The sequence below is a fragment of the Aptenodytes patagonicus genome, chromosome 22, assembly GCF_965638725.1.
Source record: "Aptenodytes patagonicus chromosome 22, bAptPat1.pri.cur, whole genome shotgun sequence".
NCBI lineage: Eukaryota > Metazoa > Chordata > Aves > Sphenisciformes > Spheniscidae > Aptenodytes > Aptenodytes patagonicus.
The window spans coordinates 6,343,053-6,366,387 of record NC_134970.1 but is presented as its reverse complement, the minus strand read 5'-3'; the positions used below and the strand labels follow the sequence as shown (position 1 = coordinate 6,366,387).

General features: G+C 55.9%; 1 protein-coding gene across 3 annotated transcripts; it reads right to left on the bottom strand.

Moving 5' to 3' along the window:
- Positions 1 to 480: 480 nt before the first annotated feature.
- Positions 481 to 12,171, bottom strand: MYBPH (myosin binding protein H). 3 transcript variants are annotated; one of them, XM_076357999.1, is made up of 11 exons: positions 11,688 to 12,171; positions 11,314 to 11,448; positions 9,235 to 9,402; positions 6,588 to 6,676; positions 5,357 to 5,552; positions 4,898 to 5,037; positions 4,597 to 4,756; positions 3,629 to 3,765; positions 3,003 to 3,189; positions 1,805 to 1,846; positions 481 to 692 (listed from the first exon to the last, which is right to left on the bottom strand). In XM_076357999.1, exons 1-10 carry the CDS (start codon positions 11,962 to 11,964, stop codon positions 1,836 to 1,838), a joined length of 1,500 nt encoding a protein of 499 aa, XP_076214114.1. In that variant the 5' UTR covers positions 11,965 to 12,171; the 3' UTR covers positions 481 to 692; positions 1,805 to 1,835. The 3 variants fall into 3 exon arrangements, with proteins under 3 accessions (XP_076214114.1, XP_076214113.1, XP_076214111.1); XM_076357998.1 differs by lacking the exon at positions 481 to 692 and adding an exon at positions 1,023 to 1,270; XM_076357996.1 differs by lacking the exon at positions 481 to 692 and adding an exon at positions 1,023 to 1,229.
- Positions 12,172 to 23,335: the final 11,164 nt, after the last annotated feature.

The window sequence follows — 23,335 nt, the reverse complement described above, 5'->3', positions numbered from 1 at the left end:
ACAATGCCCTCTGATGGTGGAAACAATGTCTGGTGTGGACAGTGCTGTGCTGGTGCTGAGCCCCTGGGAACAGCAGTACCCCCATGGACTTCAGCTTGGGCATGGAGAGTAGGTGACTGGGCGCAGACGGGGACAAAGCACAGGGGCTGTGCAGGAGAGATGCTGCAGAGAGGGGTCAGCTATTTTAGCCGTAGGCACTGCCTGGCTTTGCTCTCCAGTGGCACCAAGGGCGGGCTGGGCTCAGATCTGCGGGTGCCCAGGCTGGATTTGCACCCACGTTTGCAGTGCCAGGGCCTGCCGGGATATGCCTTTCTCTGGCATATGCAGGATCCAGGTCTGGCCCCATGACCAAGCTGGCACGTGGCTGGGAGATGCCCTCACCCACGTGCCAGACCCATCAGCCCGAGAGGGAGGTTGTGCTGGCGGAGGAGGTACACCGCGCTGCTGAACCCTGGTTAATGATGCACTTAGTCAACTTGATAGATCTGTCTGGGCTCTCTGTTAATAAACAGCACCTGACCCGAGCTGTCTCAGAGCTGTAAGTAACAAGTCATCTTTTTGCACATGAGCTATCAGTAGCTAATGGGGCCGATTCCTCTTCCTCCGGATAATGCATCGGCATGTCCTGCGCCGCCATCTCATGCCACGGGGAGGGGATGCTGGTGGCAGTGCACGGCTGGATCATTGCATCACTGGCAAGATAAAGAAATTGTGCTTCGATGAAGAAGCATCGACATGCCACAGTTTTGATGTTGCTATTTCCCCCCCCCCAAGCCAGAATCATTCTCCAGCTCCAGAAGGAAACTTTTCCCGATCCTCCTCCTTCTCCTTGTTGGGTTGCTTCTGGTTTAGTTTTCTTCATATGTATTTTATAAAGCTGGTCCCTTCTTTCCAAAAACCATCTCTTCCACCCATGGTTCAGTGAGATGCTATATGAACCCGTAGCATACCTGGTAGCTCTCTCCCCTCTACCTCCCCCCACCCAAGCCAACACCACAACAAGAAGGACAGAGTGGTTTGGGTTTTTATATAAGGACCAAAGCCCCTCATATGGGCTCATTTTATTGTCACAGCTAAGGACACATTCAGAGAGGAACATGCCATGGCAGGCTGAGGTGCAGACCCCCCCCAGAGCACTGCCAGGGAGGGGGCAGGCCCGCAGGCAGCAGAGGCCATGGCCAGGAGCATCACCATGTGCCACGCTACAGCACAGCAGCTGCAGCATCCACCTGGGGTAAAGGAACGAGATCTGAGTCCTGTGAGGGCACCACTGCCGAGAGACCAGTGGTCAGAGATGAGATGGGAAACCATGTCCCAGCTATAGCTCTAACGCAAGACAAACCCAGCCCAGCTCTTCCACCCTCTCCTGCCCCACAAAATTCAGATGCAACCCTTTAACTCTGCTTTTCCACCCCGCAGCCCCATTTCACACCCCTTTATACCTGCCCCCAGCCCCAGTACCTGCCCCTCATGTGCCTGGTGCCCCAGGTCTCTGAGCCCTGCCTGCAAATTTGGGCTCTGCCCACCATGCTGCCCATGCATCTGCCAGGCACACCAGTCTCCACATGCATCTTTGTCCTCCTGGCCATACATACAGCCCTCCCTCCACCTTGCAAAGGGGCAGGTTTCTCTCAGACTCTGCAGCATCCCACCCCACCAGTGCATCTCCAGCCATGGGATGAGGAAGACCCGAGCTGGGGCTCCATCGGCAGGTGACAAGGGCTAATCCAGGACACTCAACCCACTCCATCCCCAATGAAGTGATCCACCCTCCCTCCATCCCACAGCCCCAACCCAGACCTACCTTGCTCTTTGTCTTGCCCTCTGATCTGTCCTCACTGGGGCACTGCAGGAGAGCACAGGAGATATAAAGCCCCTGAACTCCCCTCATCTTATTCCCCTTTTGACTTCCAAAAGTGAGCCAGGGCATAACCAATCTGCTCATGTGCGCACACCAGCGTGCACCTACGCACCCCATCCCTGTGCACACATGCTCCGAGCAATCACACACACCACCATCACTGCCTGCTCCTGGCCAGCTTGCCCCCAAGATCCCAGCCTGGGTGACTCCCAGGTGCTTTGTGTCCCCAGCACAATGACAAGCTCATCCTCCTGGCTGACTTCACCATGCTGCCTGCATGGCTGCACTGACAGCCCTGCCTGCAGGGCAGTGTGGCCGAGGCCAGCTGGGTCAGTGCTCGCTGTACCGGCTGGAAGCCCTGGCACCAGCTGCTGCAGAGCCAAGCACCAACCCCGTGCCACACCGGCAGCCCTGAAGCTTCATCAGGGACCGAGGGTGCCTGGCGCCTGCTGGATTGGAGCCATGCCTGCGTGGGAAGTAGGGCAGAGCATGTCTCGGGGCAAGCGTGTGCTGGGAAGCCATGGGAGGAGAAATAATAAAAATGACATGTGTCTAAGGACACACCGCCACTTGAGGAATATGTGTGTAGTGTGTGGGCATGCATCCTCCTGCATGCCACGGCGGGTCTGCACCACGCAGAGGAGGCGTCTGTGGGGAGCAAAGCGGGGCACCTCCATGCAAGGGCTGGGCTGGGTTCTCTGCTGAGGCAGGGAAATGTGAGCTGGAAAGTCTGGGCAGGATCCCGAGACATGAATCAGAACAACCCAGGTGCAAGTGGAGGGGGTTCAGCACAGCCCCCGCACACATGGCTTGTGGATGGCTTGGGACACAAGTGCTGTTAGACGCAGTGAGGAGCAAGCGACTGTCCCAGCCTCCACCAGCACCTCTGGGCCTTTGGCTCTGCAGTTTCTGGTTTTCTCCTCATTTTTTGGCCATGAATGAGGGAAGGAGATTTCAAGATGCTTCAAGACCATAAACCCAAGAAGCCTGAAGCTCCAGCTCCACAGGGCTGCCCAGTGTCCTTAGGTTCCCCCATCACCAGGATCAACACAAAACAGAGACAAACCACACCACTGTGAAAGTGAGAACAGGAAAAGGCAGGCAAGGAGACTTGCTCCTCTATCTCCTCGGCCAATCTTACCTTTCACATCAAGTTTGCAGTCTACTGAGGCTTCCCCCAAGGGGTTCACAGCTTTGCAGGTGTAGATGCCCCCATCAAAAGGGCTGGGCTTGCGGATTTCCAGGGAGCAGACGCCCTGCTCAATCATCGCTATGTATTTGGGGTCTTCCCGTATTTCCATCTGATTTTTCATCCAGATGATTTTGGGCTGGAAGGCAGCAGGATTTATTTGTTTGTTTAAAGTAGGGAGAGAAATAAGAAATCTAACTGGCCCCAAAATGGAGCCACCTCCCTCTGCCTTTGCCTTGGCCCTGCCTGAAGCTGGTGGCCATGGTGGGATTCACAGTCAGAAGTAGTTTGAAGAGCTAAATCTCCCATTGTTGAGCCCTAACCACAGCTCCACACTTCCTCCCCCAGTGCAGAAGGAAACAGGACATGGCTTGAATTAAGACCAGTCTCCCATCTCCATGCAGAAACACCCCAAACTTGCCCCAGTTTGACTCAGAGGGCAGCTGCAGCCCCCTAACCTCATCCAACCCTAACCCAACATGACCAACCGTCTCCCAACACCTCCAGCCTCCTTGCAAAAACCCCACTGGCGGCTGCCCACATGCAGAGGCGATGCTGTCCATGGAGGAACCACTGACCTGGGGGAAGCCCCTGACGCAGCAGAAGAGATGTGTGCTGTAGCCCCGGGTGGTGGTTCGGTCTGTCAGGGGCTGGGTGAACTTTGGAGGCTCCATCATGTCCCGCTCAGGGATCTTCTCTGGCTGGTAAGCAGTTTCTAAGAAAATAATTCTAGGTTAAGGCAGAGCTCGGGCTCCTGGGCTGACCAGCACATGGTCACAGGGATTCAGCCCAAGGTACCCCAAAATACTTCTGCTCCCTCACATAACAAGCCAGACCGCATCTAGCCTGACCCGAGGACCTGGCCTTCAGCTCAGACCAGCCCTGTCTATAAATCCCTTCTCATCCAACCATGCCATGTTAGTGCCCAGTCCCTGTGGGGGACAGGGGAGATGCCGGTCTGCAAACCAACACCGTGATGCATGCTATGTGCAGCATGTCGGATCCAGGCCAGGCACCTCTCTGGATCTCCTATTCCATCCCCAAAATTCAGTGCACAGAAATAGGAGCTGGAGGTAAGCTCTGCAGGTGGCAGAGACCCCAACTCACTGTGTGCTACCAGGGAGCAGGATGGAAATAGGTGGAGGGAGAGGGGGGCTGACGGATGCTGGTTTGGAGATTTGGCCCTGAGATGGACCACTGCAGGGGTCTCTTCGTCTGCTGGCCCTGAGCTGCAGGGCCAGAGCCAGGGCTGTTCCTCACCCCTCCCGGCTCCTGCTTCGATCTCACCCCAGGGATGTCCATGCCTTCATCCCTCCCAGGGGGCTGACCATGGCACAAGCCTTTCCCAAAGGAGAAAGGAGGTGTAGAAGGAGGGCCTCTGGACCTCTGCCTTGGGGATGCACAGCCTCACCCCTTCAGGGCTCGTCCTGGGGACCAGCCCAGCAGCATCACCACAACACCAAGGAAGCCCCACTAGCCCCAACGGGGACAGAATCCCTCTTGCCCACCACCACCCCCAACCCCTTAGCCAGGGCCTTGTTCCCACTTGTCTTCTTGATGTGGGCCACCCCGGAGGTGACAGCTGCTTTCTCGCTCAGCCCACAGGCGTTTTCCGCGAACACCCGGAAGGAGTAGGTATTGCCCATGATGAGGTCAGAGATGGTGCAGCTGGTGCGGGTGCAGCGCTCCAGTGCCGTGAACCATTTCTGGAAGGAAAAAAAAGAGTGGTGAGGAAAGGCAGGCTGTCCAAAGGATGGAGAAGGTGTGGGGGGAGACAGGGGTGTGCAGCTCCCCCTCTCCCATCAGGACATCCCCAGCACCAGGGCATGGGGAGTGCCCAGACTCACCCCACTCTTCTTGTCTGACTTCTGCACCGTGTAGCCCTTGATCTCAGAGTTCCCGTTGTCCACCGGAGGGGTCCACTCCAGGGCCACATTAAAGCCCCACACATCCACCAGCTTCAGGTTCTGGGGGGGGCCCGGTGGCTCTGCAAATACAATCCCTCACAGGGTGGCATCCTAATTTGCTCCCCCCACATTCTGTGCCTTGACCATGCCTTGCACCTCGCTTTCAATCTCTTCTCACCCTGTTGCAGCACACAAGGGATGAGAAGCTGTGATGGGCATGGGCTGGCAGAAAACCTGCCTCCCCAACCGGAGGAGTTCACCTCCATGATCCTGGAGAAGATCCCACTGGACAAGGGACCCCAGAGCCCTGTCCCATCCCACCCGGAACAAGAGCTACCCCAACCAAGGGGCAAAAATGAGCCCCAGAGTGACCCTGCAGGGTCCCATCCCCAGCCTTACCAATCACTCGGATGTCCAGAGTAGCCTTGTCCTCCGCTCCGTTTATCCGCACAGCAAGCTCGTACTTGCCCGAATCGCTGCGCTGCGCCTCGCGGATGTAGAAGATGGTGTCCCTCTCCGTGTTGCGGATGTTGATGTGGCTGGTGTCCAGGGGCTGGTCACCCTTGGTCCAGATCACCTCAGGCTGCGGCCTTCCCTGGAGCAACCCGCACAGGCATGTTAGGAGCCGCTCGAGCGTACAGCCCCAACGGGTCCTGCTGGGAAGGACGGGTGGGCAGAGCCACCCCACTTTGTCCAGACAGCAGTGGCCTGGATACGGCCTCTCCCATCCAGCAGTCCCCAGGGAAGAAACTACAGACGATCCCTGCCAGCCCCACTGACGGGAAGCCATCAGGCTCCAGGGGTGATGCTGGAACATGCTGGTCACCCAAAGGCCTCATGGAGCAAGCCCAGTTTTAGTTGCCCAGGGCATTGCAGGCAGAGCTGTGCTCCTGTTGCCCAGGCACTGAGCTCAGGTTCAAGCCTAGCAGCAAGGGCTTGAATTCAGCATCCAGGGCCAATTCATGCCTGGAGCATGGCCAGCGCAGGCTCCCAACCACCTATGAGACATGGCATGGACATGTCCCTCATCTCAGGGGCAGCTTTCTGCCTCTTGCTTCCCCCTGCTTGGCCAGTATGTTTCAGGGCTGGTTTTCTCCATCGCAGACACCATAGTGGAGATGCTTTGGTGGTGCCCCAGACAGTATGCGATAGATAGTTGAGGAGAGGACCTCCAGCTTGGCCCACCAATGTCAGCATCGCTCCCTCCATCACACAGCCCTGGGGCTGCCCTGCTCCAAAGGCAGCTGCTCTCCCCAGGGGGACCCCCACTGTTGTGCTGTGGGGTCCTGTGGTATGTGGCCAGATCCCTGCCAGGCTCGGCCAGGAGCATGAGCTGAACAGGGCTCGTGTGCTGAGACAGCAGCAATAGTTAGCCCATGCCCTAGTGTGTTTGGCGTTGTCCCGTTGCCAACACCATCAATAAAGACATAGCAGAAGAAAAATGGGAGCTAGGCAGGAATGGGAGAGAAGTTCCCACCCCATCTCCCACCCTCGGCCCATGAGACATGGGGACCAGGACAAGCCAGCCCACAGCTGGCCCCAGGCATGCCATGGTGGCTAGAAAAGTCACTGCAGAAGCTAACCTGCAGTGAAAAAGCCTGGGGGATTAAATCCCAAATCATCCACCTACCTGGAAAGGGATCATCATGTTCACAGCATCCCCAACACGCCTGACATAAGTCTGCCGCAGGTGACGGGGCATGCGGATCCTCGGGAGCTCTGGGGACCAGAAAGTCATGCCGTGGGGCCAAGGAAATCACAGCCCCCAACCCACCCCACACATCCGCCTGCTTGGCCATCAAGAAATCCTACCCAGAAACATGGCCACTTCTTTCCTCTCATCTCCTGGACAGTGCTTGCTTCCCTGCAGGGTCATGCCAGCCTACCCCATTGCCTGCACCCCAAAATTATATCCATCCTTGAGATACCAGGTCACCAACCCAATGGACCATTCACCCCCCTCATTATAGCCAGGCCATGGAGACCAACATGGGCTTAACCAGAAGAGTCACAGTACCGCCTACACAGTAGCACGGCAGAGGACAGCATCTGCCAGTTAGGAAATATTTCTCCCCCAGCTCAGAAAGCAGACTTTCCAGAGGCACACAACCCAACTTCCAGCAAGGACAGGGCTCGCCAGACCTCCACCTTCACTGTGCGCTCAAGGCCATCAAGAGACCAAGGTGGTGCATGGTTACTCACAGCAGAGCTGTGAAAGCCCCAGGCTTAAAATGAAGGCTAACGTCCCCAAGGGAACATAACAAAGATAAGCAAAAACCCACTGGAGAATGCTGATGGAGCGTGTGTCTCCTTCCCGGGGTGAAAATAGCAGCCATGTAACCCTACCGGCTCAGTGCTGCTCGGTGACCCTTCTGGAGAGGCATTGGGTTTACGTGAGCCCCTCATAAAAGAGCTGTGTGTCTCTGCCCGGATTAAACGTGCTGGAGCTTAGCTCTGGGGAGGGGGCACAGCCAGAATTAAACCAGGTCTGAGCAATGGCTAAACAGCTGTGAGTGTGAAACGCCGGCGGTGGGCTGGGGAGGGCAGGGAGATGCCCGGCAGTCCCACATGGCCCCGCTGACAGCTGAGATGGGCTCTCCTCTGCTCATGCTGCTATTTGCTCCAGGGATCCATGCATTGATGCTGCCACTTGGGCACATCAGTCTCAGCGGGGCAGAGAAACCTGACCTCGACAGAGGAATGTTAATTCATGGGTGTTTTCCCCAGCTCACGCGTGCCTTGCTCAGCCAGAGAGGGCTGGCCGAGGTCGGTGGTCCAGGTGACATGCCGCTGCGGGTGTGAAGGCTCCCTGTAAAATGCGACTCCCACACTGAATCTTCATCTGGTTTCTCCTCGTCTCTCTCCACTTCCCAAACCCACTCGTCCCACCTGTTTTTAAACTCTCTGCTGTCTGTATTGCTGCTATTTAAAATCCCTTGTGATGCTATAAATGAACCAATGAGAGGTACAAAATGCAGTCCCAAATAAAATGTGAAGACCAGAAGGTAACAGATGGGGCAGAGATGAGCGGACTCATGCACCCAACACACACCAGCGCCACTGGGGTGGACACGGGGAGGCAGAGGGACATGGAGGGCTAATTTGTTCCTCAGCAAAGCCAGGCAGCGTGCCCAGGGCTGTATTTCAAATGAAATGCAAAAGTAGGCAAGTGCTGTTTGCTGATGAAGAGTTTCGGTTAGCAAAAGGAAAAGAGAGAAGAAAAAAAACCCACTAGCGTGGAGCAAGAGCAAGTTGTGCATGGGTCTTCCAGTTCTTTGGGGTTTACACCTCTCAGCCAGTACACGTGGCTGGGACAAAGCTCAGGCGGCAGGGACAGCGGGTTTGAACTGGTGGGTGCAGCACGGGACTAGAGGTGGGAAACATGAGCTGCGTATTTGGCATCTCATGCCAGTCCCCCATGCTTCAGTTTCCCCAGTCCCACAAGGTATGGTGGGATGCCTTTGAGATCTGGAGGTGAACACAGCAGCAGACACCAACCACTAAGCCACGTTCACCTCCTCCAAGCAGACTAAGAGGACAGACCCTGCAGGACCCTTTCCAGATGCTGATAGCCTTCTCCAAGCCTTTTCCTATGAGAAGCTGATGGTTCCTGGAATAACTTTTGTTATTATTATTACTATTTTTAAGCAGCTGAAAATTCCAACGTGTTCTTTGAGTAATAGGAAAACTTCCACATTAATAATTCTTTGTAAAGGGAAAATAAACCTGTATTTGCTGTTTGATAAGTGAAAACCAGCCTTGCGATCATACATCAGCCTCAGCACGTTCGCAGCACCCCGGGAGGAATGCGAGTCTTGCTAAGCATGGGAGCAAGTCATTCATTAGCGAGTTCAGCATGATCAAAGTTCCCATGCTCCAGACTACCGGCTCTTGACTTTCCTTAGCTAAATAAACAAAGCTGTCCGATGTGTATGTGATGGCATATGAGAGATGTAAGCATGGCCAAGGAGAGGAGATGTGCTGAAAGTGAGACTGCTTCTGAGCTCTTGCAATGAAATGGGAAAATGTGGCTCTGCATTTTGAGCCCTTCACCCCCAAAGCTTCACCATCTGCAAGATCAGTGTCTTGAGGTCAGGAAGCTACTCCATCCCACCCTAAGGGAACTGAACAGAGTTATTGAGAATAACATCTTGGTCAAAGGCTGGATTACGACGTGTGAGACGGCAGAGGCTGCTCAGGCTGCAGGGATGGACTGTGATTTCTTTGTACCGCTGACAAAGCACATGGGAATGATGCACAGCAGGAGCAGTACTTACGGAGGATCTCTCTGATGAGGACTGGCTGCACCAAAGTAGCTGGGACACTGGCACCGCTGGCGCTGACAGCCTTCACCCGTACATGGATCTTGTCACCGGAGCCGAGGTCCTGGATTGTGTACCGGGTGGAAAGAAAAGGCTCCTTGTTCGCAACTGTCCAGTCTGTACCTACAATGAACCCAGCAGAGTACTTCAGGCGTGCAGTGGACAGGCAGACACACACCCCAAACAGCAGGATCAAGCCACAGGGGGTGAAACCCAGAGGCAAAGAACCCGTTCCTTGCAAAGGCTGAATGATTTGCGGCACTAGCAGAAAAAGGTATCTTAGAGGGTAGGTTGACCACCCCACCCTGCCAAGGAGTATGGGGTACAAAATGCTGGCAGAAGCTCAACTGTTGAGCAGGAGGCTATGTGCAAGTAAGAAAGGGCATTAGGCCAGCAAACATGGTCCCCGCTGACCTTCCAGGTGCATTTCTGGAAGTAGTCAAGATCCTTTGACCACCCTGCCAGCCAGACTGCTCCTCTTACTGCCCCAGGATAACTCGTTGGGGCTCACCATGTTCCCCAGCGCATCCTCCACATTGGACAAGGTCTGCTCATCACCTGCCACCAGCCATCTAGACCTCTCCAACTGTTCCTCCTTCTTGGAAGGGGCATCTCAAACTCACCCCACAGCCAAGACATAGAAGCCCTCCCACATCAGGCAGCTAACACAGCCTTGCAATGTGCCAAACCTCTTAAGAGGTTTCTCAGTTAGAAAACAGACTGCCCCAGTCACCAAAGGACTGGGTGTCCCAGGCGGACAACTAGAGCAACCCATATGTGCCAGGGTTTGCTAAGCCACCACGTGTGCTTTCAAACCAAGGAGGTTTTCCTGTCAGTGCCGTCAGACCAGCCAAATCCCACCAGCTCCTCTTTCCCTTCACCACTGGCATTATTCAGACCAGCCCTCACTCAAATCTCACCATATTTTAGCCAACCAGGGTCTTGCCCCAGCGCAAATACAGCAGTCACGGAGCCCATGTGGTTATCACTGAATGACTAGAGCTCTCCTGTCACCCAGCTGAGCCCAAAGCAAGCTAGGAGAGCTTCCAAAACTGTGACCTTTGGGTGGCTGTCAGCCAGCACCCTCCAGGAATGGTTGCATCTTTCCTTGTCCCACACAAGGGCCTCCTCACGCATCCCATCCATCCGTGGTTACCTCCCCAATCCGCAGCCCAGTGATGAAAGCCTCCCACAGCCAAGCATGTGTTAATCGTGCCTGCCACGAGCTAAACAGCCAAGGGTCATAGATCAAGTTTCCCAAGGCCCACGGACCACCTGGGTCTCCCAAACCACTCCAGCCTTATGCAGCACCCAGCCCACCAGCCTCAGCCTCCCCTTGCAGATCCCCTCAGCCACACAGGTCATTCACTCTCACCCCAAAGCCAAGCAGGGCTTCAAGAGAGTGCACAAAACACAAGTCTTATCCACCTACCCCATTCCACCAACCAGCAATGCAACTGGAGAACCACAGATAAATGTTGCCACCCACCAGCCCACCTCCATCCACCACGGCCATCCTCCTTCCAGGCATCTCGAGCCCCATCTCGCTTGGGCAGGGCTTGCCTGCTGGTGCATGCCAGTCCCTCTTGCACTGCCCAGGATCCTTTCCTCCCTCATCCTCCCACCTTATCCCCATTCCTTCTGCACTTCATTTTGGGCAAACATGTGAGAATTGCATCTTCTTCCTCATGAGGTCTTGCATCACCATCCCAACCCCAGGTCTCTGCAGAGCTGGAGCTTATCAGAGACCACCCTCTGGGTATGCTGGTCTCTCCTCCATCCTCTAGCTGGACATGGCAGTGACATTAAACCCGGTCCAGCCCCCCGCTAAAGACATCACTACTATCTGAAGCCAGTGGGAAGCCCCTCTCCTCCACTGAAAAAAAATGACCATTTGAAATGAACCCGTTTGGGCAAAGAAAGGGAAATGGTGCCCGAGGAAACGCACTGCCAGGTTCTGCCCAGCTCTCTCCCATGCCTCCACAGCAACACACCAGCTCTCCATGCTTACAAGGCAGGAAAGCCCAAGCCTACTTCCATCTTTGCAGATCTCCACCACGTATCCATCCAGGCCCGACTGGCCTGTCTGCTCCGGGGCTTTCCAGGTCAACGTAACGGAGTTTTCGCTCACTTCTTCCACAGCCAAGGACAAGGGGGAGCTGGGCGGCTCTGTAACAAACCCGCAGTGGTGAGGACAGACTCTCGAGTACCAGGGCTGTTGGAGGGCAATCACCAACCTCCATGTTGGTCTTCAGACCGCCCAGCCTCCTAATCCCCCAGCCCTATCCCACTGCAAAAATATCCTTGATGACTTTATCCCTCTGTCCCTTCACCCCGGCACCCCAACATGCCCCATCCCAGCCTTGCTTATCTCCCCTCCCCCCTTCAGTGTCCGGTCCTGTCCTCACCTGCCTTTGGTTTCTCAGGCTTAGGTTCAGGAGCTGGGGCTTGGGGTTCAGCTGGGGGAGCCGGGGGACCTTCTTCAGGGGCTGGAGTTGCTTCTGCCATGGGGACGGGAGCAGGCTCGTCTGTGGGGGCTGTGGGCTGCTCTGCGGCAGGGGGATGCTCAGGGGCAGGGGGCTCCTCAGCAGCTGCTGCTGGTTCTTCCTTTGGTGTTGGCACTGGCTCTTTCTTTTGAGCCGCCGGAGCTGGGTCTGTGGCTGGAGGTGCAGTTTTGCCGGTCATTGCTGCAAAGCCCAGGGGCTGGGAAAGAGGATGTTTTGGGGTCTCTGCTGTGGGATCGCTGCTCTGTTTTGGGGTCCTTGCTCCAGACCAAAGGTGTCTCCTCCAGATCTGGGATCTTGACTCCGAAGCTGGGGTCCCTGCTCTGGCACCAGGCGTCTCCACTCTCCACTCTGCTCGGTGACTGCTGTGCTGGGAGGGGGGAACTGGGTCACTGAGCCAGAACAGAGGCTGGGAGACTTTTATAGGCTTCGGCTGGCACTTGTCACCTCCCTGCAAACCAATCTGCCTGCGCAGGCGGGGGCTGCCAGGAATAGCCACCCGGGACCTGCACATTCAGCAGCACGCCCCTACCCCCTCCTATGGGACTGCAGCACATGGTCCTGGCCCCCCCTGCAATCCCCCCCCGGGCTCGCATGGGACTGGGCAGGCTGGGGCCAGGTCACCTTTCTTTGGGGACATGGCTCCTGTCCCCAGCACCAACACCCCTGTAGCTAAGGGTTTCCCAACCCCCCCACTGCCACCTCCTCAGCCACCCACTCCCCCCGCCCCCCAGTCCTCCCCCCCTAGCCTCCCTATTGACCCTGCACCCCACATGCCTTCCCCCAGCCCCTGCATTAACACCAGACACCCCCCCAATCCTCCTTGTTAATCCTGCATTGACCTCCCAAACCCACCTGCTCCCCCCCATGTCCTCCCATAGCCACTACTGTAACCCCAGACCCCTCTGCTCCCCCATGTCCTCCCCCAGCCTCCACCTCAATCCCAGAACTGTTGAGGTTGGAAGGCAAATCTTGGGATCACCTGGACCAACCCAGCTGCCCGCACCCCTGACCCACATTCCTGGAGAAGATTAATCACTGGCCAGCCCTGCACCATGTCCTCCAGCCTCTGCCCTGCCCATACGACCAGGACCTTGTCCATGGAGTCTGGTCACCCCAGGACTTGTGATCCGCCACCCTTCTGTTATCCCCCAAACTCAGATTCACCCCGAAGCCCCCCACTGACCCAGGAAAACCCCATTAGTCCTATAGGATATAACCCCGCTCACCCCCTGCCTGTTCTTGTTTCCCTCACTTGCCATGCTATGCATGAGATGCTCCTAAAAATGTCTCTGTAACCTATGGTCTAATTCCTTAACCCTCCTCAAATTTGGGTTCACAGAGTGTTTTCTCCTGTTCCCCAGCTACTTGCCTGTCTCCAGGGATGCTGCTATGCAGGAGCCAAGCAAGCCCGGCTCTCCTGCGCGTTGGTCCAAAGGCTCACGGTTTCGTGGTCCCCAGGAAACACCTCCAAACATGGACATCAGCATCAAGATGCATCTCTGAGACAGCCAGAGCATGAAGCTATTGTACTCTGACAGGGCCAGATGATCTCAGCTTCGCCAACAAGGGGGTGGTTTTCCAGGTGGGGGGAGCTGTTGTCACGCAGGAAGGGGAGGAAGAGAAGAAAGAGCAAAACCCCATTGGCCAGGCTGGTCTTTAAAGGGATGGTGATATCCCAAAAAAGAGCCACAGGGCTCTGAGGGATGCATCCCGGCTGGAGCAGGAGCCACGGACCAGGTGGGAAGAGGGGATGGGGAGAGGAGGCCAGGGCAGCAATGCTGGCTCTTTGGTCCATCAGGGTGTCACAGGGGTGCTGGGCTTGGCCAGACACTGGGCTCAGCTCCTGGCTGCAAGACAGCAGCAGGCAAGCACTGATGGTTGCATGGAGGCATCGCCCCGAGGACCCCTGCCCATGGTGCTCTACACAGACAGACAGCAAGACGTGCAACTGCTGATCTCCAGAAAGAGCACGAAGGAGGCCCCACACTTTCTGCTAGCTCTGCTCCTCCTGTAAGCTGAGAAGAAAGCTCATCACAGCCACCAGCCTTACAAGTCACATGGGGATCAGGTAACGCAAGTGCAAACCTGGTCCTCCATGGGCTCTGATCCTGCCTGGAGGCTGCAGCCTGGCAGCACGACCCTCCTGCTCCAGGGAGGGATATTTTTTCTCCCCTGGTTATTTCAGAAAAAGCGTTTGGCAGCAGAATGAAGCCAGGACACCAAGAGATGGTATCAGTACCTCAGGGAGGGCATGTTTCCTCCAAAACTATGTGATAACCCAGATATTCCTCGATTACTTTCGCCGGTGAGAAGGAATATAACTAATAAAGGCTCCTCCTTCCCCAAAATACTTTTGGGATGCCTGAGGGATGAGCTCCCTGAGGCAGGAGAGGGTGACATGGGGTTCCTGGCCGTTTTTGCTGCCCGTGGGCCATGGATGGGTACTGGCAGTCCCTCCCGCTCCCCAGAGCAGCTTGGAGTGGCTCAAACTTGCCAAGCGGGTCATGAACCAGAAAATTTTCTGCAGCTGCTCTGGCAAAAGAGAAGACAGCCCTGCTCCCCAGCACAGCGATTTAGGGCTAGAGGAGACTGTCTGTCCTTCTCCAGCTGCCTTTGGCTCCCCGGTGGGTCTGGCACCCAGAGAGGAGGATTGGAGAAGCTCTGGTTTCTCCATACCTTGACCCACAGGGATTTCATCCTGTCTTGGATGATCTTGGCACCTCCTTGACCCCTCAGCATTCACATGGCCCATGCCTTGATGACTTTTTCCATCAGCTCACAGGTGGCCGCCTCTAGACTCCCACAACTATCAACTCCACTCAGAAGTCTTCTGTGTGTCTTTCCCAAAGACGGTCATGTTGTCTAATCTAAACCAAAACGCTTTGCAAAAAGCAGGTTTCCTTTGATTATGTGTTAAAAAAGGCAATTTAAAGAGCTCTGAAAGAAAATAAATCAATACCAAAACTCTAGTTCATAAGGAAATGAGCACTCAGGTTTCTCTCCTATTTCAATTTGGGTGAGCTGAAAATTAAACACTTTCCCCAGGAAAAGAACATCAATGAAATTATTTTGCTTGAAGTTCTTAATTTGAACAAAACTTGAGTTTTTCAACCTGCTCGATGACATTTAGATGCTGCTTTGTCTGTTGACTCAGAGGATGACTCACAGGTTGAGAGCAAGTGAATCAACATGGTTTATCATCCAGACTTATCTGGGCCACGTTACCGTAGTATATTGGCATCTTGTTTATTCGCACATTGCCGGCAAGTCTGCTGTATGTTGAGCAAACTCAAGCATGGAAACACTACACTGCCTGCTGTAGATGACAAAGGCATCGTGGCAGGTTGCCCAAGTCCAAAGTCAAAGGGTTTCCCTTAGGGACCAGACTTGGGAACCGAAGGTTTCTTTACCCATCGCGATGGCTTCACTTGTGGATGCACAACGGGAAGGGAGAAACTGCTCCCATGGAGTCATTTCACCAACAAGGACGGGAGCGGGGTGTCTCTGACTGCCCCCTGACTTTGGGGTGAGGGAGCTAAAATGAGTCTGGCGTCGGAAACAAAAGGAAATGCCTACTGGTGCAATTCCTCCACCTCGACATGAAAACGACGAGCACACGGAGTAGGCTGCGCTGGTTGTTCCTGCAGGCAACTGGGAGGGTTGAACATTAAAATTTTGGTGATAATTTAAATATCAACACATTTTTTGCCTGAAACTCCAAATATTTCAGGATTTAGCTGAAATACTGGGTATTCATGTTTTCCAGTGAGAAAAGATCTCTTCTCTACAGGAAGCAGATACTTTTTATAAATTGGTTTTGACCCACATTTCCAGCCCACTGCACCATTGATATGTTGCTTTATTTATCTTCCAGGTAAAATATAGGTCTCAATAACGAGAGCCTCATTTCTTACTTAAAGGATCAGATCCTCCTCATGCCACTGTTATTCAAACCCCCCCAAAAGATGCATCATGGTCATAGCTGAGCTTATTGACAGGACCGCATTGCAAAGAGATAAATATGGCTGTACCCCAAAAGCATCGGGTCTACTCATTCACCCAGATCTGCCAGTTTAGGAAATCGCAGCATCGAGGACCTGCCAGGTGGGACGGGGGAAAGCTTCGGCAGCGCCGTTCCCCAACACAACAGCTGATGTGTCGGTGCGGGAAGACAGAAGATGCCTCCGACAGCTGGGGTAAATCCTGGAGGCTTTTGGAGATTAGGACCAGCCCTAAAACAGGGCTCCAGGATTAGACAGGAGGTGGTGAGGTCTTCCCAGTTGCACATTGTAAAGCAAAGCAGAGATGCCAAAAGCCCAGAATAAACGAAGGGCTCCTTGAAGCCGTAACATCCTCTGCGCTCATTCCCTCTTGCCCCTGTCCCCATGAACATCTCTGGAAAGGCCAGTGGGCTCTTTGCACCCCAGGAGGACTGTGAAAGCAGCAGGGTGGATGTCACACACTGTTACCTGGGCCACCACTGGTTCTGAGCATGGCATCATGAGGTCCTTGGCACAAGCAATTTGCGTCACCGGGGCAGAGGACAGAGCCAGGCTCCAAGGGATGGTATCATGGGTGTCAACAAGGAGTGGTCACCTATAGCCTGGATCAGGGTGGGGAAGGGGACACACAGGACTGACAGGGTCCCCATTGCCACCCCTCAGTGGGATATATTCAAAGCTACCCAACGGGAGAGAGCAGGAGCCGTCCCCACCTCCCTGTGGCTGCATCCATCCCTGCGCACATTGGGTGGACTGTGAGTCCACGGGAGACACCACAAATGGCTGGAAAAATGCCCGATCCCCCTGGACTTCAGCAGAAAGGAGGTGCCCAAACCCGTTTGGGGGAGGATATTGCTGCCGGTTACTGATGTGGCTGAAGACAGTTTCTGTGTGGGGCTGTCCCCTCCTTTTGGCTGCTTCCCCCCTCTCCTGCCCTTGCCTGTCCCCTCTCCAGGGGGTTTAAGTCAGACCTCCAGAAAACCAGGGAGGTCATATGGAAAATACACAGCAGCCGACCACAAACGGTGGGCTGAGGCTCAGGGCGGCTCAGCCTCCTGCCTGCCGCGTCATGTCTCTCCGGCTCCCAGCAGCATTTCCAGCCTCCGTGTCACCGTGATATTCGCAGCGTGCTGAGTCAAGCAGCCAGGGCAGGCGGCAGGTGGGCTGGGACATAGGCAAGCTTTCCATTTTGTGTGTCGCACGCAAGTGGACGCTTACTTCACCCTGAAGCAATGACCGCAGGCAGGGGCTCCCGGGGCCGAGCCGGGACATGGGCTCGACCCCTCTCCCAGAGCCCCCAGGGTAGTGCCTGTTGCGGTGCCACCCTGGGGCAGGAGTTTTAAGCAGGTATTGCTTTAAAATGTCCTTGTCTGGTCTAGAAAACACAGCCAGGCAATAAAGAGACATCGACATTGTGATTCAGGGTGTCTCTGAGGTCCTGTTGGGCATCCCTTGCCAGGCGCAGAAGTAGGGTTCATGCAGCCCAGCCGCAAGCTCCAGAGTTATCCCCGTTGCATCAGCTCACACCACCGGCACTCAGCATCACCGCAGTTTGATTCATCAAATCATCGATAACCCTTTCTTTGCCAAAAGGCCTGTCAAGCATTGGAACAGGCTGCCCAGGGAAGTGGTTGAGTCACCATCCCTGGAAATATTTAAAAGACGTGTAGATGTGGTACTTAGGGACATGGTTTAGTGGTGGACTTGGCAGTGTTAGGTTAACAGTTGGACTTGATGATCTTAAGGGTCTTTTCCAACCTAAATGATTCTCTGATTCTACGATCAGTCAGGGCGAGCAACAGGTTCACCCACCACTGGGTCCCCCAGCATCGGCTCATGGAGCAGCACAGTGGGTGCCTAGACCTGCAACCTGCCCACTGGGATCAGGAGCTGCCAGATGCAGGCAGGACTCAAGGATGCAAACACCCAGCACCAACAGCCTCTTTGGGGTGTTATTTTGGGGCTGTGATGGGATAACTCTCCTCTGAGCTGTCAGGGGGAGAGAAATAGATAAACCCATGCAGAGATGCCCCGATTTTGCCCAGTGCCTCACCGGGAGCTGAGTCAGGGAGCTCAGTGCCAGCTCCGTGTCCCCTCCAGCCCGGGGACAGCACTGCAGGTGGAAAACCATCATGGAGCGGCACCACCCGCTGCCCTCAGCTGAAGTGGTCCCTGCAGAGCTATCCGTGGGGCCATCGCACATCGCAGCCACAGCACGAGGTGGGCAGTACCCTCCAAATCAGCAGCTGCAACTGGGGCCGGCCAGGACAGGACGTGACGGGCCGGCAGAAGCACTCACACACCTTGGCACCGCATCAGTCACCTCCCGTGTCTCCAGCACCCAGAAGCAATGCCAAACACGGGGCATTGCTCTGCCTTTGCTGGTTTGTTTTTTTTTTTTTTCAACCCTGCCCTACCTCTGGGGCTGCCAGCAGGAGCTTACCTACGACGGGCAGGCAGAGAGCCTGCTGGGGCTGAGCCCGTGCCAGCCCCGCTGTCCTCAGCCTGCTGGGGGTCACCTCTACCAAGAGTTGGGGACAGCAGCTGGGGATGCCAATAAGGCTCTGTCACCACCTGCCCTGCCCGGTCCCACTCTGGAGCAGGGAAAGGCTGCAAAGAGCAGCTTGGGTTTTCCCTTCTGCATGAAAAGCCAGGTGCTCAGAAAGCCCCAAAATGTTGCAAGCCACCTTTGCTATTTTATTCAGGACATTTACACATGGGGGTTGCACCCAGGAGATGCAGGCACACACCTGACTGCTTCTGTCACCGAGCTGAGGCAACCCTTGGGCCAGCAAGCAGGGAGCCGGGAGGCTCTGCAAGAGGAGGGGGAGGAAACAGCTCAGCCCCGGGGCTCCACCAGCACCGAGGGCAAATTTCTTTATCATTTAGTATCAGCAGGGAGCTCAGGTGTTTGCTCTTCACTGCACAGGGGCAAACACCACTACCCAGAGCCCCACTTTGCTCATCACCATGCCCGCAGTCCCAGGCAGTGCCCAGTGTCCCAGTTAGCCCAGTAACCACTGGTCCCCAGGAAGGTGTCTAGCCCTGATGTAAAGACTTCAAGGCACCGAAACCCCTGCCAGGGTGCACCGCGCCATTGGCTGGTTACACCCCAAGCACACACTTCTAGTCTCACTTGACTTTCAGCATCCCCTTGGGTCCCCTTACCTGCGTCAAGGACTAAGGCCACCTTAGGTATCCCCAAGGCCATCGCTCCTCTCCAGCCTCCAGTCCCTTCTGCAGGATCAGCACTGGGGGCTGGTGCCTCCACTTCCCCTCCCAGCTCCTCCCTAATTTTCTCACACCCCTCCTTTCCTTGCCCTAAATGCTTTCACTTGCACCCTCACCTGCCTCCTTTCCCTCTGCTCTCCTCATCCCCTCCTATCTGCACCCGCCAACCTCCTCCCCACCTCATGCAGAGTCCCTGCAGGACACTGCTGTGCTCCACCCCACCGCAATCAGAGCAGCCAACAGCTTGTTTGGCTGAAAGCATCACAGTAGATGGGGACCAGCATGATGTCCTGCAGCCAGACCCGTCCCAGCCCTGGAGGCACTGGGACCAGCCACATTTCGAATGGAGCAGCCAACATCCCAAGGAGGTCCCCAAGGCTGGCTGGCACCACAAGGGCTGCCTGTACCCTGCCATGTCCGAGGGGTTTGCGGAGGGCTGTCCCTTCCCAGGATGCTCTGAAGCAAATGGGATCTGCTCCCTTAATGGGGCAGATGTCCAGACCCACCCCACATCCCTCTCTAATCCAGGCACCTTCGTTCGGGAGCCTCCCTGCTGTGTCCCCCTCCCTGGAGAGTTTGATGGATTGGAGGGGCTATGGACCATCCCCAAATCCCAGTGACTCCCTCCAGGCCCCAGTAAACTGGGAAGACAAACCAGTTTGGGGTTCTCCAACCATGGCCCAGCTGCACCCTTCCCTGTTGCCACCAGGGAGCATCATGGGGACATTTAATCAAGCTGTCCTCACCCTGGGTCCCTCTGGAACCCTCCAGATATTGTGCCAGGCTTTGGGAAGATGCTGTTCCCTTTATGCCTGGTCCTTAGTGTCCCTGGTGTCCTCACAGCCAGATTTGACCTAGCCCTGCTTTGGATGTATGGGCTCGACCTGCCAGAGGGTGCCTGCTGCCGTGGTCAGGGCACCTCCCTGCAGGGTGCTGCTCCCGGCCCTGCCTCATCTCTGCTGTCCCCATGCAGCACAGTGTGACGGCCCTGTGCCTTCCCTGGAGGAAGCATCACCCCAAAGCACCTCCAGAGCAGCTGGGCCAGGACATGGGCTTCAGAGAGCAAATGGGTTTTGATCTGTCGACCCAATAACCTGCAAGGAAACAGCCATGGAAGAGGACGCTCCATCCTCCTCCTCCTTGTCCATGTGCACGTCAATGCAGGAAGGACACTCTTGTAGTTTTGCAGGGGAAGGCTACGACGTCCAGCCTGCCGTGACCAACGGCCAGTGAAGGCCAGGGCTGAGGCTGGCGGTGGCTTTTGCCACGAGCACATGTGATGGGCTTGTTCCCATCTCCTGCAGGGTAGGAGGTGGCAGAGATCCCAAGGGATCTGGGGACAAGGGGGAGAGATGCTGGGGTCCCGTGCCTCCCAAGTGCTGGCCCTTAGGAAGTAGGAGGACTTCCCAAGCAAACAGCGAGACAGACAGAGGGACCATCCCCACCACCTGCTCCACGAGGGAGCCCGCCCTTTCCGCAGGCTGGAAATGCCCTGGGATCCCCCTGGGCAATGGTGGCCTGAGGGGTCATTCCTGCCCAGCACCTGTAAAGCCCTCGAGGATCCCATGGGGTGGTAAAATACTGCAGGAATGCAAAGCGATGTGCAGGGCTCTCGCCCAGCCCTGGGTGCCACTGAAGGTGAGAAGCTGATTTAATTTCACAACCAGCAAAGCCCCTGGGGAGGTGGACATGGCCAGGCTGGGCACCAGGGCTGGTTATTTTCTGTCCCTGGCAGTGTGACTTGCAAAGTGTCAGGGCTCTCCGTGAGTTCACATCTTCCTGCAAGCCAGGCCACAACCCACATCCCACCCCACCACCTGGACGAGGAAAAATGCCCTCGGTTGTCCCTTTTTTCTGCTGCTCATGACTGTGGTCACCTCTTCCTTGCGGGGCGCAGGAGAAGCTGATGTCCTTTTGCACCCCGGCATGGCAACCAGGAGGGACGGGGGGGGGCGGGGGACAGAGGGTGCAGCCAGGGAACGGTTATCTGATCCCAGCAGCTCCAGTGTAAACTTAGCATGGCCTTTCGGAAAAGTACTTGCTGTGGCAAAACACGCAGTAAATCACTGTTCTGAATGCCAACAATATTTTGAGATTAGCAAATCTTATAGAGCTCCTTGGGTTAAAGCTCAGTTTGGGGTCGTGGTTTGCAGCCCTGCCAGTGTAACTGGGGGGCTCTCGCCACCCCAGTACCCCTCAGCCCCTGGGGATTGCACCGAGCTGCAAATGCTTCTTGTTCTATGGAGAAGATGGGGCAAGGTCTGGGGTCAGCACTGGGCATGGGGCTGCAGGACCCCCCACACTCATGTGAGCGCCCACCCCATGCTGCCGAGGAGCAGGACCGACTCTCTGACTTCCCTGCCCTCCCCTTCCCAGCCTGCTCAGCCCAGCTCGGAAAATCCCCAATTTCCTCCTTTTTTTTATCAAGTAGCAAAACCAGCTCCCCACCGGCTGCCCTGGCCCTCTCCAGCATTGTCCCGCGCTCCCTGGGGCGAGCCACCATGACCTCCAGCACCATCAGCCCGGCCCCCAGTCCCCAGTGTCCCCAGAACCTCCGGCACCGGCAGGTCGCTGAACCACAACGCTTCGGGGTGGGGATGCGCAGGACTTTGCAAAAGCCATCCAGGAGGTTGGACCCCACTGCCACCACCTGCCTCCAGACGTGCCATGAGTTTTCCAAGCTCAGCTGAGGGCTAATTGTGCACCAGGGCCCTGCCTGTGGGACAAAGACGAGGGAGAAGCCCTTTGAATTGAGCAGAAAAAGGGGCAGCAAATACCTGGGGGTCAAGACCAGGTGCATCCAGATGGAAAATCAGCCATAGGCTTTGCAGGTGATGAACCCCTGAAACACGCTCCCAAGGCCAAAGTGGCCCAGAGCTGGCATTTTAACCCAGGACGAGTCACTGGTTCAGTACAGGAGGGACTGGGGAAAATCCTGTGCTACACCTGAGGCTGGGCTCTGCGGCTCAACCCTTTCCATCTATGGATGCCTGCTTGCAAACAGAGATGCCAGCCCGGCCGGGAGCCTGTAAACTGAGACGCCTTTGCACCTCCTGACCATTAAACGGCCTCAGAAAGGAGCAGTTTCCCTGCACTATATTTGCAAGGGGGCTGCAGCCCAGCACCAGTCCTCCCTGCCCACCCAGCGCTGCCCAAGCCCCTCTGACGAACACCACCTCCAAGAAATCCTAAAAGTGGATTGAAATGTTTGGGATTAAAACCATTAGGTGGAAGGAAAAGTGGCCAGATTAGCTTTGTTTTCTAATCCCTAGGAGTTTTGCAGCCCCCTCTGCAACCACCGTGAAAGAAATGGTCCCTAAAGCTTTTTGCGTGCGAAAATGTGCAAGCTTTGGGGTCTGTGACTTGAACTTGGGCTCTCTGCACCCCAGCAATTGGAGCAGGGGTGGCTCTGGAGGGTAGGGGATGCACCTTGCTAAGAAGCCATGATTTTGGTGTCCCATGAGGGTTGGCATCTCTCCTCCTCAACCCAGTCTGGGGTTGCTTTGCTCCTGGTGGTGGGCCAGAGTGTCCCAGCTGGCTCTCAGCCCCCTGGTCCCGGCAGGTGCCCCTGCACCCACAAGCATCAGGGGAAGAGGGGCAGGTGAAGGATGTTACATGGCACCCCATTTTGGGGAGCTGGGAGTAACCACCGAGCACGGAACAGGGCAGCGAGAGAAGCATCAGTGGCAGGAATGGTGCAAACACAAGTGAGCTGAACCCGCACGTCCTCAGCCGAAGTGCAAACCTCCCTGGAGCCAGAGAGAAAAGTCTCTCGGGAGGAATGTCTCCTCTCCCGTGAGGTCTCCCAGAGACGTTTCTTTGCTGTAATGCTGCCATCCAGTGGGAGAAACTCCCTGGCATGGGAAAGGCTGGAAACGAGGGCCTTGGGGTCCCCAGCCCCAGTGGGGGGCACCCACCACCTCCAGCAGCCTTGGGCTGTTCTCCAGGACCTCCCTGCCAGGGATGCTGCAGGCAAACCCAAGCCTCCATCTCCAAGCCCCGACCCCAGCCTGGCTGGAACAGGCAAAATAAAAACTGCTCACATGCCGCACGCTCAAGCTGCTCCGGCACCCTAACGCCCTCCCGAAAGGCAGCACCCAGCGAGGGGACGGGGAAGGGGTGAAGATGCACCGGGATGAGGCAAGAGGCAGCAAGCTGAGCCTTCCTCAAGAGGAGGAGGAGGCTGAGGAGCTGCTGTGCAAGCAGGGTCCCAGCGGCCAGGACACCCCAGTCCCAGTGCGATGCGGCGCCACGGGATGCTCACAACGGTATCCCCCGGCTGCGGGATATTCGCAGTCTGAACACACCACGCCTGCA